Source organism: Malurus melanocephalus, unplaced genomic scaffold, assembly GCF_030028575.1.
Source record: "Malurus melanocephalus ecotype Western Australia unplaced genomic scaffold, MMel_1.1 scaffold_14, whole genome shotgun sequence".
In the NCBI taxonomy this organism is placed as follows: domain Eukaryota; kingdom Metazoa; phylum Chordata; class Aves; order Passeriformes; family Maluridae; genus Malurus; species Malurus melanocephalus.
Window position 1 is genome coordinate 4,927,463 of NW_026623246.1, and position 15,603 is coordinate 4,943,065.

The window sequence follows — 15,603 nt, forward strand, 5'->3', positions numbered from 1 at the left end:
TGAAGAAAGTTCACGGTCATTCTTGTTTAACAAATACTTCATGATATAAAGAGGTAATGACTGTCTTAGGTTAATTGGGTCAATATAAGTAACTCATGAGAGGAAGAGGAGGGGCAGTCACTGACCTCTTCTTTATGGTGTCTAGTGACAGAACCCACAGGAATGGCCTGGAGCAGGCCCCTCAGGGAAGTGGTCGCAGCACCAGCCTGACAGAGCTCCAGAAACATTGGGACAATACTCTTGGACACATGGTGTGACTCTTGGGGCTGTCCTGTGCAGGGCCAGGAGCTGGACTCAATGATCCTGATTGGTCCCTTCCAACTCAGCATATTCTGATTCTGTGATTCTGTGAACTCATCTGTTTTCTTATTGATGGCTGTTGGACCATGGCCCATCTTAGTACAATCCAATTTCAGGTTATTCTCTTGGCATGGYAAGATTCCTCCATTCTTTTTCTCATTAAAAATGAAATTTTTCACATTTGTAGCTCGCATTATGGATGCTCTGTCCTTTTGTACTTGGGTTTCCTATCAAGCATTTTTCTTAATTGCACATGTAGTAGATTTAGAGAAGAGATTAACTTCTGCTTTTTCTCCATAGCAACTTCACCTTTCCTGAAGTCATGCATAGGACAAGGTTCAATTTTCTTTTTAGAGAAAAACTTCTGAGCTGTTTTATTCTCTCAGCTTTCTGTAAGACAGGATGCCTTTGAATGAGTAATAACCTTCAGCCTTAATCTTTCTTATCTGTGTTAGCAGATTCAGACTAGTCTTTTTCTTGCTTCTGAAATGAGCTGACTCTTCTGTGACTTTGTTCTCAGCTTGTTATCAAGGTGCACATGTACGATAACAGCTCAAAGTCTCTAATGGTGGATGAGCGTCAGGTGGCACGGGATGTTTTGGACAATCTCTTTGAGAAAACCCACTGTGACTGCAATGTCGACTGGTGTCTGTATGAGATGTACCCAGAGCTGCAGATTGGTAAGTGGTGTAGTGACATAGCACACAGCAGATAGATACAGTGCTGGTAATCTTGAAGGATCAGGGAAGTGYTGGTAATGTTGAAAAGATAATAATGTCTCTCCTGCCCATGTGTCCCCTGGTGTTGGAACATCACAGACTCTTTAGCTGAGGGATGCTGCAAGAATATATTCGGTCTGTTCTTGCTGTAGAASTGAGTCCATTCAGCTGTGCTGTGACCTGCAAAAGGCTCCTTGCTTGTCACCATTTCCATTATTTTATACAAAATGAAGGGGCCATGTGAATTATTGCATACTGGCCGAACAAATGTTATAAAACAAGACTGTGTGTGAAGTGTTTCAGTCATTTCTAATGCTTTTCATTTGTGACAATTGTTTTCTGAAGTGTAGCTGTGTACAGGATGCTGCTCTGTGATGGGGCTGCAGCTCTGCTGATGATAAGTTATAATTTATGAAGTAATGAACCTGGCCTCCTGGTCCTAGGAAACAGTCATGCAAAACTTATGAATTGTTTTGTGCAACATAATGAGCCCCTTTTGAAAAAGGCTTCAAGGTTTCATTAAGAACAGAGTATTCTATAATTGTGAATTATTTCAGAATCTGTTTGTTTTCCAGACTTAAAAGGTATTGACATGAAAAGGAAAATTGCCACAACTTCCTTTCAGAGTTGCATTTGAATTGGAGAAATGGGAAATTGTCAAACAGCCTTTAAAATTCTTGGTTTACGGCCTCCCAAGAGAGATGTGAAAACGCACAAATAAGTCAAATATCAATATTGCACTTTAAAAGAGCCCCAGGTGTAATCATTCTGCTAAAGTAAACTAAAGAAATTTTAAAATTATTGAAAAAAAGCGAGGAGATCCTCATCTGCTTATAAGAGTGGCACAGAAATTTACTGCCAATCTGTTCTTGCTACTTGATTAAAATAATGATGCTGCATTATTTTATACCTGCTTATCTTAACTGAGGAAGGACTGGAAATGCCATGTGACCCTAGAAATCTCACAGAAGTCACAGAAKAATTTTAGAGTTTTCCTGCCTTAGAAACTTTCTCCCTTTTGTCCAGTGTSCTTGGACAAACGTGTCTGCATATTAGGATGACAGCACATAAACAGATTGTTTTCTGAATCTCCATAGTCATTAAAAAAAACATAGCTATGTTTCTTCATAATGTGGATAGATTTTTGAATTTCCCATCATGCAATTAAAACTGAAGGTATCATGGAGATCRTATGCTACAAATATTGAGCTTAATGGTTAGAATTTTTATGAAAAAATTCCTTGTGTTACTTTAGCCTTAGTTAATGCTAGATGCTTTTGGTTTGGTGTTAGGWTATTGGTATAGTAAGGAATTACTCTCATAATGAATAAAAGCTATTTTAAAGGCCAGGACAGAAGATAAGTACCAAAGGAAATAAACCTGTATCTGGTTCAGGAAAAAGGCAAAAAGCWATGAACTCCTGATGCAGTGATCTATTACAAGGTCCAAATCTTCTGGGAATGGAGCCTTTTTGTTTGCAGAAGGCAATTTCAATATGAGTGGAATGGTTTCTTCTGCTTCCAATGCACAGCAACATGTAGTTAATTTTCTTCAAAATCAAGACAATCTGAACTATTCTTTATTCCCATCACTATACTTCTTGGCTGTTCTAGATAGCTTTATTGCTAACAGCATGAAGACAGAACTTTTCTGCACTTCATCTTTCTGCTTGCTTTCCACATTAGTATTCAAGAGAATAAAACAATATTTATTTTAAGAAGCAAATCTGAGCAGCAAAYATTTAATGCTGAACTAAGTCCGAGCTAGTTTTATATCACAAGATCCTTGGCAGGGTATCTTACATGTACTGTATTTTTGGAATACTATCATTGCAAATAAAATAAACTACAGTTTTAAAGTAATTATATGTTAAAATATCACAAATAGTCTCAGTATTGAGATGGTGATGTAACACTGGGCTGTACATGCCAGTATGTATTTTGCGATAGACTATTGTCTTATAGTAGGCATCCAGATTTGACTTTTGTTTTGGTAATAATAATTCTTAAAAAGACCCTCCTGAGGGGAAAAGAGTGCTGGACTGACCAGCCCTGAGTGAACATCAAATAGTGATTACGTTCATATACAGGAATTTCTGCAGCCTTGAGAGGGGGGTGAAACTGTTTGAATGTCTTACATTATCTTCTCTGTCTATCCAGAAAGGTTTTTTGAAGACCATGAAAATGTTGTTGAAGTGTTATCAGACTGGACTCGAGACACTGAGAATAAGATTCTGTTTTTGGAAAAAAGTCAAAAATATGCTTTATTTAAAAATCCCCAGGTAGGTTAACATGGTATTTGAACAAGAYCCTAAGGTAATTTATTCTGCATGCTGCCTATTGCATTAATAATTTGCTTTCAGCTCTGTCAGTTCAGAATTAGAGAAAGCAAAACTTATATTTTCAACCAAAAACCACCAGGATGTTGAATGCAAGGATTTGGAAGTTAGCGTTTTCTATTTTTTTTCTGATGCTATTTTAAAGCCCTGCTGTAGAGGTAAGTAATGAGACATGTAGATCACTTCTAATAGAAGCTATTGCTTAGGCACAGCTCTTAGAACTGGGTGAGGTGGCACAGCTGTAAAAACCTGATCTCTGTTACTGCTACAGCTTCTCCTCTATTTCTGCTGGTGCATATCAAAATTTCCTTGAGGGTTCAGTTTCTGCCAGTTGTACATAAAACTTCATAAAGGGTRTACCAAGTACTAAAAGGATTTAGTGGACTTCTTTTATACTGAAGAATTGGGTGAACAGTAACTTGTGTACGTTAGCTTTTTAAAGGAGAGTCTGCACACTGAATTGCATCCAATTATTCAGGATTGGTATATAAACACAAATTGTTTTATTTCTTGTGCTGGGTGGTCAAACCTGTATGTGCRAACATCCTAGAACATACAGTTGCTGGATTCTGGGGCACAAGATCTTTCCCTCATGTCAGCTGACTCCCAGCTCACTGAGCATCTGCTTTGTTCCTAAGGGCTGCAAGAGAAAAATGAACAATTCAGCATTGCTGAAAAAATGAGTCAAATATGTAATTTGGCAGCAAATCACACMAAACTGCTCATTAGGAAGTTGGTTTTTTTTATAGAATGAGCCAATGTTTCAAATAAAACCTGCAGAAAAKRAGTTTTCTTCATTGGCATAAGTATCCACAGTCATGGAAGGAAAACTTACACTGCAGTACACATGGATTAATGTTGATTTTTAATATGAGACTGCAAAGTCAAATTTGGAAATAAAGTGTGGTGGCTCAAAGTGTCATCCTTTCTAGTGCACATAAACCTACCCAGCAGCATAGGTTTGATTTGATTGATTGCACATTTGCTTMATACACAATAGTATTATTTGAGGAAGTGGCTTAGGGCAAGGCTCTGAACCTCACACAGGAAGGAAAACGCTGATGAATATTCTGCTCATTTTAGTTGCAGTGAAATTTAGAAATAAATGCGACCTAAGCCAAAACTAGAACAAAATTGTAGCTCTGTCCTCATGTCTCAGCTGGAGCTGGACACATCTGCAGTCATTGAGCTTTAGCCCCTCTGTGATAAGCCCTAAAATCAACAGTCTAAGGAACCTGGATCAGTTATGACTATCACACTATTGAAATATTTTGCCATTAATAAAGTCCAGCCATCTGTCAGGCTTGGTAAACTCTAACATTGTGAGCAGGTAGAATAGTACAGGCATATCAGCACTTAGTGACAGAAGGTGATCAGTATTTTACAGAGCTCACACTAGATAATGRAACATGGTAAAATACGTGATCTGCAGAGAGTCCTTGGAAAGATAAACTAAGTGAAAATGCTGGGTWTTTGTGGGTAGGGAGTATGATTACCTAGCTAACTGCTTATGGAAATTAGGGTGTAACCAAKGGGAAACTGAAATTTTGTGCTCTGAGACTGTAGCCTCAGTATATTCAACCTCCTTCTAACTCAATCAAGGCTGCCACAAAAAACTCATTTTGGGAGTACAGAAATTGCAGAATGTTTTGGTTTTTTTTTGACACACCCAATGTGCTAATGCAGCAGCAGTTGAATTGCCTGTTGGCTTTTTTTTTTTTTTTGTGCTCATTCTGTTGGAAATGTTTTGTTGAGATCTCACAGTTTTTTAATTTGCAGATACTTTTCTGGGGGAAAAAAGAGGCAAATTCTAAAGGTGGCCAGGTGCCTACATTTGTTCTTTGACAAATCAGTGATACAGAATTTTCCTTACAGAGAATTGAGACAATTAAATGCTTTAAAAAAATCTTGTAAAGATGGGCAGATGTCTTCCTAAGACAAATAGACCTGTGGAGAAGGTCTGTAACCTGTGCCAATGTTTATTGTTTCTTTCTGTGAACTAGTTATAGACCTGGTATAGATTAAACAACAATCAATTTAATGGGGTTCATTTTTAAGGGGAAATTCGGGTTCTGAAATGCAGGATTTATTCTCTATGTGTTTGCAATATACTTTTCAGCTAATGCCAGTGGCTTTTCTTGGAAGATTGTCATTCTTGTCATGCTGTATTTGCTAGTATTTTTCTGCAGYTTTGTTTCTGAAATATTTTTTTAAACATGTTTGGAATTTAGATTTCTGAAAAAACTTCTGCAAAATTCTCAGGTATCCCCCTCACCACAAAGACAGGCACACTTTTGCCCTCTGCTCACCATGATAACATRGACCTTGCAGGGAACTTGAAATAAAAGACTGTTCCAGGAATGGCATCAGTGACTCATCTACAGAGAGRGAGCATCACAAGTCTGTGACTAAAGAGTGGAACAAAAATACATACTGATACATGGGCAAATAAAGAAAACCTTTATAATATGGGAAAGGTGATGCTTTGTCACATGGTTGAGTGATGCTGATTTTCTCTTGAAAGGAAAGGTTGTCAGGTCTCAACACCTCTTTTCAAAAAGCTCAGAGAATAATTCTCAGCTAAAAGATATTAATGAGGGAAAATTGTTATTTTGAGGGTGTAGCTAGCTGAATCTGGACTCCTGACTGTAAATGCTGGTCATGCTCTTAAAACACTGTATTTTGCTTTTGTTTGCATGAACTTCGATTTCCTGTATTTTTCTTTTGATAAAATCAAACAGTGCAGGCAATGCCACTTGAATGTACATTTGTTTGTTAGTTGGTTTTATTATTATTGGACAGCATTTATGAAAATTATTGAAAGTCTGTACAGTGACTTTATGCTTCTGTTCCCTCATGTGTAAGCTAAAAGTCAGAGCTACACCTTCCAAAGSAGAACCCATACAATGAATTGATATTTTGTTTCTTTAGAAAAGGCAGAGTTCTGAACAGTGTCAGAAGAGTGGTGGAATAGAATTTGTCTTTCGTAACAAGACAGCTATAGCAAGTTTCATGCTTGAATATTYATCTGCTATCCACCAGGTGATACTTCTGTTTTTCACCAGCTTGGCCACATTTATGAATGAAGGTTTTTCTGTTGTCTTCACAGTTACTCAGTGATGAAAACATAAAAGAGTGGTGGGGAACCTGCTTATTGAGTGTGCTGGCAAAGTGCAAAGAAATAGAARTGAGAAAAGAGAAGTGTTTTTTGCTCTACTCCTATTGTTTATCTTAATTCCTCTCTCTTTTTGGCGGTTTCAAAAGCACATTGCCTTTGGCTTCATGTATTTTTTTTTTTTTTACATTTGTGGTCTTCAGAGCCGTTATAAGTATCTTCTAATATTTTTAATGTGCAGCTTTCTAGGGGACACACCATGATATGAGTTGCAGACGGGTTTTTTTTTTCTGCATAAACCGTACTGCACTGAGTAGCAGTTRCAGTGTTCTGAAGTGGAGCTGGCCAGTTCTCTCTTCATATTGGGTGTGAGTTGGATGAGCATAAACAGGCAGCCCATTGCTCAAAGAAGGTAGTCATGAGTATGAAGCAGCTGCCTTGTTTTGTGCACACTGTCTGTTCTGTGCTGTTGTGGATCCTTGCAGAACTTCTGGAAAATCAGTTTCCAGAGCTTGAAAGCAGAAATACAACCTAAGTGTAAGGGGAAGCAGTGGGAGAGTGCTGTCTTGGAGCACCTGTTTTTTACTAGGTACTAGCAAGTAGTTGCTGCTGCATTCCCACTTGGATGAGGCTGTGTATGAACAAAAGTGAAAGGTGTGAGAAAGRTGCTGTTTAATTTAGGAAATTCCTCTTTATGAGTGCAGAGACATAAACACCARCCAGAGAGTTTGATAGTGCAGTAGTTAAAGCAGTGTTTCTACCATGGTCCAAGTTTGCTTTGCTTACATGCTGACTTACAYGTTCTTGGAAACTACTGAAAACACTCTGTCTCCCACTGTTTGAGGGTTACACAGTGTAGAGAGATACTGTCTGACTTTTTATCTGCCTTTCCACACAAAAGGAGATGGCAGCATCCCTAAGTGGAAAGTTTGTATGCATAGACTTAACTTTTGAATGTAAAAAATAGTTAATTCTCAAGTCTTTAGATATATGTAGAAAGCTGCGCCCCAGCTACATCTTGAACCATGATGATCTGACATCCCAAACCAASCATGCATTTCCCAGGGGTGTCCTCACACAGGAAGGAACTTGCCTTTTATCATGACCTTTGACTACTGGACTTGAAATGACCTCTTCTGGACACATGTGGTTTGCCTCCTCTAGGATGAATGCTTCTGATCAAAAATAGAAGACCACACAGTGATAAAACAAGTACAGCGCAGAGTCTGCTCCCCAGGTTTTTGGTCACTGACAAATATAAATACCATGTACTTCCAGATTTCAGAACAGAGACTTAAAGGAGATAATCAGTATTAAATGAAGTGTGTGTTGACAGGTGAAAGATGATAGTGTACAWCTGTGTAACTTCAGGTTAGGTGATAGAGCCCTGTTTCCCTTGTGAAAAGGCTGTGGTGTTAGAGATCCAGCATGGACATAATTACAAATTTTCTCTCTTTATGACTGATTATGTCAGTACAGGGTGGTCTGGGCTTCTGTCAAATAAATGCCAGATGCCTGAATGTGAATCAGTTGTGATCAGAGGAGCTTTGTTTTTTTATCAATGTACAGAAGGCTGACTSAGTCAGATGGATGCTCTCCCCAGTAGTAAAGCTGATGAGGCAAGCCTTGTTGAGACAGTGTTAAGGTGTACTTACCTTGATAAATGTTCATTGTGTATTTTAGGGGTTTTACTGTGTCTTTATAATGATCTAGGGAAGAGGCCTTACAGCTTTCATGTGTCTCTACTTTCCAAATCCATCCCAAATCTGGAGGYCCAACCCAGCCTAACAGTGCCATCTGAGCTTTCAGGGCTGTGACAGTGTCCCTGTCAAGAAGAGCTGTTGGATGTCCCCAGAGCCCTGGGCTGCAGCTGCTCAGGACAGTGTCATTTTTCAGAGGCTGAGGGCAGCGTTGTCACTCAAGTCAGACCGATGGTTCTGGACTGCACTGGCAAGCACCGCTCTCTGGGTTGTACTGAGAACACACTTCTAAGTGGGTTTTGTTTTGAGCTGGTTTGGGTTTCTTTCCGCTCTCAATACTGTTTTTGGATGTAGTTGCAAAGCTGTGATCCTTAGTGTTTGCTTACCTTCAGCTGTGGACTAAAAATTGTCCAGGCAGTCTGAAGCCAGCTCCATTTCTTAGGGTAACAGTCTGTTATATTGAATGTTAAAGTTTCTCACACCATAGACACGGTATCAGCATARGCCAAGTTGCAGGTGTCTGTTTCTGAGATCCCCTGTCTGACTTAATGGGAACTTTCAAGCAAGCAGTTTTAAAGAACTGGTTTTGAGATCCAGACCTCTTCTGCTTCCTCTCCTGGTGCTCCTCCAAAAACAGTCTGCTCTGAGGCTTGCATTGTGGCAGACAGCTGTTCACAGCACTGCTTGGAAAAGAAGATGTGGTGTGTGGAAGAGCAGGGTTTCACTTCAGTAAATTTCACTGCTGTAAATGTGGTCAGCTGGCAGGGCAGATTTGCTGCTTGTTCGTTTCTTCCTTATACTATGGCATTAGTGTGCTCCTTCATTTACACACTTCTCACTTGTATTTTGGTAATGTTTGTATTTATRTTGCGGTTTAGGTGTTGTGGAGTTCCAGGCATGTAAATATGTTGTCACTTCCTCATAGTCTTGAGATATGAAAAGGCAGAGAGATAAAAAGTCAGATAAACTGAAATATTATAAACCACAAGAACTCTTGAGTTTTCCCATTTTGGCCTCAAGGCCGTGGATCCAAATGCTACTTGAGGCATGGCATCCTTGATCTCCCTGCTTCCTTCACACCCAGCTGCCTTACAGTCTGCAGGCATCCATCTCTGCTTGTCTGGCCCTGCTTGCTGKGGAGCACAGCCACTGCAAATGCTCCAGCACACAACTCCTAACATCCTTCCCACTTGTCAGAATTTGCATATATATGCAAGTTCTGCCCTTTTGTCCATCTATACAATGTAGATGGATGGAGACTTGTTATTTTTAACAGTGAGTGAATTTGTTTTTATGGGTGCATGTATCCTTGAAGCACTGTGGTTCCTCATTTGTGCGGCAGGCAGGCACTGGTCCTCTGAAGGCAGCTGCAGCTTCACAGCCCTCTGGCACAGAGAAAGGAGTGCAGGCTCTCTTTTGGTGGGCTGGAGCACGTTTTGCCAAGATATCTTGGTGATCGCTTCCTTGGATTTCTTCTAGATTTTTGAACAGTTTCTTCACTGCATAAAAATATTTTTAAGAGCATGAGCAGGGTACAAAACTTGAAAGTAGTAAGTTTGGGTAAAGGCTTTGGCATAAACTCACTTTAACTAAAAATTAACAGCTAGGTATATTCAGGTGCAAGATACAAAGCATGCAAATTGCCAAATTGGATTGTAGGGAAAATGCTTCCTAGCATCTTGTGATTCTGCACTGTATGCATTGTTTATCAGCATGCAATCAAATGTTAGGTTCCCTACAACCTGTAATAATACAGGAAACAGTGAAAATTGGAATGCTAAAACCCAAACCCATTGATCCAGAAAAACAGCCAAAAACATAAGCCACTGTTTTTAATTGTGGGAGGCTGTATATATTACATGGGCAAAAATAATTTTGTATTACCTTTGAATTATAGTTAAAATCAAATTAATGAGCAGGCCAGTGTGACTAAAGTTCCCTGTAAGAAGAGTCCATAAGCATCTGTCTCTTGCACCTGCTGATTTGGGTACTCARTATCAAAAAGACTCAGTAACTATTGAATGAGTTTGTAGCAATCTAGTTACTTGTATTGCTGGCTTTATAATGAACAGAAATTGCTTTTGTGTCTTCATCAGAATTTCTACCTGGCAAACAGAGGGAAGAGTGAAAGCAAAGAAATGAATGATAAAAACAAAGAGGCTTTGCTGGAGGTAAGACAACTTATTAGGCTGATGATGCAAATGTCACCAGAACTCTGCCCCATTTGCATCTGCCCTGCAATAACAGCATTTCGTTCTTTGGGGGAAATCATGTAACCACAGGAAGTTCTGTGATCATTGGTGTCTTTGTATCTCAGGTTTAATATGTAGAATTTTCCTCTGCATCTGCTGCTCCTCATTAAAAACACATATTTTGGATTCTTAGGACAGCCCTTGGGACTTTTTATTATTTGTAAGGTTCATCAGTAGCAAACAGTTATCTTTAGGTTAGAAGTAGATGTACTTCTCAAATTATTAGCTGTACTACAACAGGAAGAAAAAAAGTTCACTTTTCCAGAAAGTCTGTTTAATCTCTTGCCTTTCCTGCTCAAGTTTTACTTCAGATGTATGTTTGAGAGAGAAAAGTCTGGAGCTGTTTGAAAGAAAAGATTASCACAGTTCTCCAGGCAAGCAGTTAGGAAAAAGTTCACAAAGGAAATGCTTTTCTCAGGTGACTGAGGACTCACATTTCAAAATTACTGCATCTCATGAAGACACCACATGTTAACCAGCAGAAGTCCTGGTGAATTCTGAATTAAAACATTGAATGAAAGTGTGTTGGCATTAAAAATGACCTAACAGTAGGCCCTCCAAGCAAACAATTAGTATATCTGATTAAATAGTGTTTTCAATGCTGGCATGTATTTCAAAGTGAAAGCAGAGACTGAGCTGTTTTTAGAGCTCCAAGCAGTCTCTAAAGAATCTGTGTACTGAAGTATTTCTCTATACAGAATCCATAAACACTGCAGTAGAGAAATGAACCCAATAACAGTTATTCTGTAGCCTTCACTGAGCACATCTATGTCTAGTTAAAAGCCTTTGCAGGTTTTTGCTTGACCCTAATGGATGGAGGGTTTGCAAGCTTTCTTTATCAGTGTGAGCACCCAACATCAGCTTGGAAAAGTTTCCTTTGCCTGTCTGAGGTGTTCATCTACCTGGTAACTGCATTCCCCATGTCCATATGTTCACTGTCACAGGAAATGTCTTTATTTTTCAAGGGAGTGTTTTTCTGCAATTTATTTATAGGATTGTGCTTAAATGGATTTATTTTGTCTGTTATTATTCTTGTTGCACAGGAAAGCTTCTGTGGGACATCTGTCATTGTGCCAGAGCTTGAAGGGGCCCTTTATTTAAAAGAAGATGGAAAAAAGTCCTGGAAGAGGCGTTATTTTCTTCTACGAGCGTCTGGGATTTATTATGTACCCAAAGGAAAAACCAAGGTCAGGATGCCAAATAATCCATTTTGCAATAAAACAATTCATGGAGGTGAAAGTGTAGAACTCCCAAGGTGACATTTGAAGGCACTGTCTGGTGCATCTGAGAGGGCTGAGGTTTCCATGGTTATCTTTGACTACACCACTTGTGCAAATGCTAGAATGTAGTCACTGAATCCTGTCACGTTCCTCTCCTTTTGATTTCTAGGGATAGATRAAAGCATTAATAAAATAGTGCTCCTTCAGAGAGCAGGAAGGGAAAGAAAAACAGCATAGCACCTGTCAGCTGGTGGCATGCTGCCAAAATGCTTCAATGTTGTATGGGTTTCCTGTGAATATCTTAAAAAGCTGTCAAGTAAACTAATTTCTTGTCACAAAAAATATAGAATTTTACTTTGCTTGATACTGACTTTCTACACCAGTAACTAGCATGCAGAAGTTCTGTACTTTTTTAATACAGTGATCTGTACCTGGACAATGTGTCATGCCTTTTATGGCTTTTTAAGACTGCCCTTTTTGTAGAAAGAAGCAAAACAAAAGCATCTACCTGGCTGAATCAAATTCACTGACATTTAGTATTAGAAAATATTTCAAGTGTCTGAATTACCAGCACTGGATGGTTTGCACTTGAGGGCAGCTGGCTTTTAGTTTCCACAGTGAAGCGGTAGAATGGTGGATTCTGGAACTGGTGGTACATTTTTTTTTGTATTCTGAAAACCACTTCTGTTACCACTTACAGCTCTGGTAATGCTTCTTACTTAGAAATGCTCTTGCTTCTGGTGAAGCTTTACTGTTACTATTTGAAACTTAACTCTTCTGCTATTTCCTGACTAGATTACAAAGAAAAGAAATTCTTATCTTGTAAAGGGATGTCATGCTGCTGCTGCAGTGACCTGWGTTTATAACCAAGTCACAGTGAAACACAGATCACCTTGCTGCTTTCACAGCAATTTAYTTTGACTTTACCTGACCCTGACATAATGGCTTCATGCCTCAAATCAGATTGTACGCACAATAGCCTATCAATTAGRATCTGGAATGCTATTTAGAAGGCACTTAAGGTGGAAAAACTATAAGAATAGTCAAATGAAAAGTCTCGTGGACATTTTCTTATAGCATGCCTCCAACAATGACCAGTAGTACAGTGCCAAAGCAGGGCAAGCATGTCCTGATCTTTACTTAGTCTATTTTCATCTTACCTGTTTCAGTGACTTTTCATCTTAGAGTAGATGAAGAAAGCGCTTTCTTTTTTCAGGTGATAAGTTGTAAACATAGGCTCAGATGGAGCCACACAGTCCCCTTGTGACAGCTGTTTAACACTTTATTGCCTGCTAGTCATTGCAGCCTGTGTAACAGCCTATGCACCACCTTGCCTATGCCTAAAACTGAGCCATTTTTAGAAACTGTGTAAGTGCTTTGAAATCACTATGTTACAACCTTTAATCTAGTTTTTTAGGAGTTAGTCACAGTGCTTTTAAATGGTAGCACAGTCATCTGTTTGCTCCTGCATCTGTAATAGTGCTCATCAGCAGGATGCAAATGTCCACGTTTTAGCCATTCCAGAGGAAGTCAAGCCTCTTAGCTCAAGTCTGTTCTTCATGGTGATCCAAGTGATTACTGCACTCAGTGTTGGAGCAGCTGAGGATCAGGTGCATGTCTGTTGTAAAGATACATAATCTCTGGGACATCAACAGGATGCAGTGAGGGTGTTAAACATCTTAAAGCACTGCAGCAAAATTCACCAGAGCTCTTCAGTTAAAGTCCTTAAATCATGAGAGTTCATCCCACATCAGGGTGGTATGAGAACTGCACGTGCACCTTACACGTCATTCAGTTGTGGGTAATCTTTCTTTGAGGTACAGAACAAACAGTTGGCTGAAAACTGTTTCTTCAGCTGCTGCATCTCTTTTAAAATTCATCATATGTTCGTGTTTTCACTTATTACAAAAAAGCAAAGAAATCTGGCACACCTTTGGCACTTTRTGCTAGCTGTAAAATACATGGCAAAGGTGAAAATACGGGGCACATTCATATAGTTTTACACATAYGCTTGTGGTGGTTTTTGTTTTTTCAGGATTATTTGTTAACAAACCACCACCAGTCAACACTGCTGTCWTAATTTCTTTCTTCAGCATTGCTCTATTTACATCCCATTAAAAATGTGCTGTTAATGGACAAGGTAACAGARCAACTGCATCAGAATTACAGATACAATTAAAAAATCTGTAAATTGTGTTGCTTTGTCGTGTTAACGTTGCTTTGTCCTGTTAACATTGCACAAATACTCGTGATAAGCACCTTTGTCCCTTGCGTAAAGATCTGTTCCTTAGAAGATAATAACAACTGCATTCATATTGGTCTTCATTACTATTGCCTGGTTCCTAAAGGAAAGGAGCAGCTCCTTATACTGCATGGATTTGACCACACTTAGGAACTTTAAAATGGTTGATAAACCAAGGTCCACAAATTCACTGACAAAATCTTTGGCATCATCAGCTTCAGTGGAGTCAGGAGAGACACAGAAGCCCTGTCTACATCCAGTATGAAGTGTTTCCCCATGAATCTTACTTGTAAACTCGATTTGTAAATAAAGTCAGCTCAAGGGTATATTGTAATGAAAGTGTCATKAAGAATGAGAACAGCAAACAAGCACCATCATGTGCATGTTATATCATACCCCCATGTCATATCATACCCCATTCTGAGGGGTAGAGAGGGCTTGTGGTTTGTTGTTTTMTTTTTCCTTTTTTCCCCCCACATTTTCCTGATTTCTTAGTTTAGCCCACAGTGACCATGTGAAATGGCTATTTTTGCATTTCCACCCAAAGGATTGAAAAAGTTACTGTATGGAAAATTYTTCACTGAGAAACATGCCAGCAACAGAAACCTTGTTATTTTAGCAATAGATTGTGAACAAGCAAATATTATGATAAACAGAAATGGAATGATGCCAGGAAATACAAGAAAATTCAAAGCAAGACAGATTAAATGGTGGTTATTTCCTGATGAGGGTTTGTTTGTTACATGTATGATAGTAAAACAAGCTCCCAAAGCAATTTAGAACCCCAAGCCTTCTTTCTCCACTCAGAATTTTAAGGATGTGGTTTCTTACTATGGTGTTTTCTTTGGTCTTATTAGCCTTAAGGTGAAATCTCCATACAAATCAATGAAGCAAAATGTTGAACTGTGTTGTAGATTATTCATAATATGTATTGACTGTTTTCCAGTTTTTATTTTAAGAAAATAGACACTTAAAATTAATCTTTGTTTTTTCAGTCAGCTTCATGAGAGTTATAGAAATCAAAATTGTTGGCATTCATGCACTTACAAAAAGTCCTGTCAATGAGTTTCACATCAAAATTGAATTTGTTCTAACAGTGATGGGTTTGTTTTTCGTTTGTAGACATCACGGGATCTGGCATGCTTCCTTCAGTTTGAGAACGTGAACGTGTATTATGGTTATCAACACAAAGCGAAATATAAGGCACCTACAGATCACTGCTTTGTTTTAAAGGTAATGTACAAGAAAAACAAGTTCTGCAAATGTCACACAGTTTCTTATTTATGTAAACATGTTTAAGTTTGAAGCTCCAAGGAGCCTGATGAGATAGAATAATTACATAAATCATATGTAATTTCTTCTTTGCTTCACTGTTGATCAGCAACATACATTTAGRACCTTAATTTTAATACTTATAGTCCTATGACATATATCTACACTACATATATGAAGTTGTCATCAAAACAGGGTTGAATATACTGACTGCTCAGGTGACTGGACACGTTTGGGCAGATGACACCCAGGGCAGATGTATGATGAGAAGTCTGGCRGTCCCCAGTTTTCATGTTATGAGTACTATGGATTATACAGTAAAAAGAATGTCTACTTTTTTTGCAGTATAGTCATACCTGTTGAGGGGTTTGTTGAACTGRGACACAAAATCTTGCAGGAATAGGCATCTCATTTGTCATGTTTTATTGCACTGCTGTTTCTGGCA

At 38.7% G+C, this 15,603-nt stretch overlaps 1 protein-coding gene across 1 annotated transcript in view; it reads left to right on the forward strand.

Annotated features, from left to right (window-relative positions):
• APBB1IP (amyloid beta precursor protein binding family B member 1 interacting protein) overlaps positions 1–15,603 on the forward strand; it is a 61,910-nt gene that overhangs the window by 25,072 nt on the left and 21,235 nt on the right. The window contains exons 6-10 of the mRNA XM_057384084.1: positions 821–980; positions 3,179–3,300; positions 10,269–10,343; positions 11,468–11,611; positions 15,009–15,119. Coding sequence (XP_057240067.1) covers positions 821–980; positions 3,179–3,300; positions 10,269–10,343; positions 11,468–11,611; positions 15,009–15,119 — 612 coding nt within the window. The remainder of the gene's footprint in view (positions 1–820; positions 981–3,178; positions 3,301–10,268; positions 10,344–11,467; positions 11,612–15,008; positions 15,120–15,603) is intronic.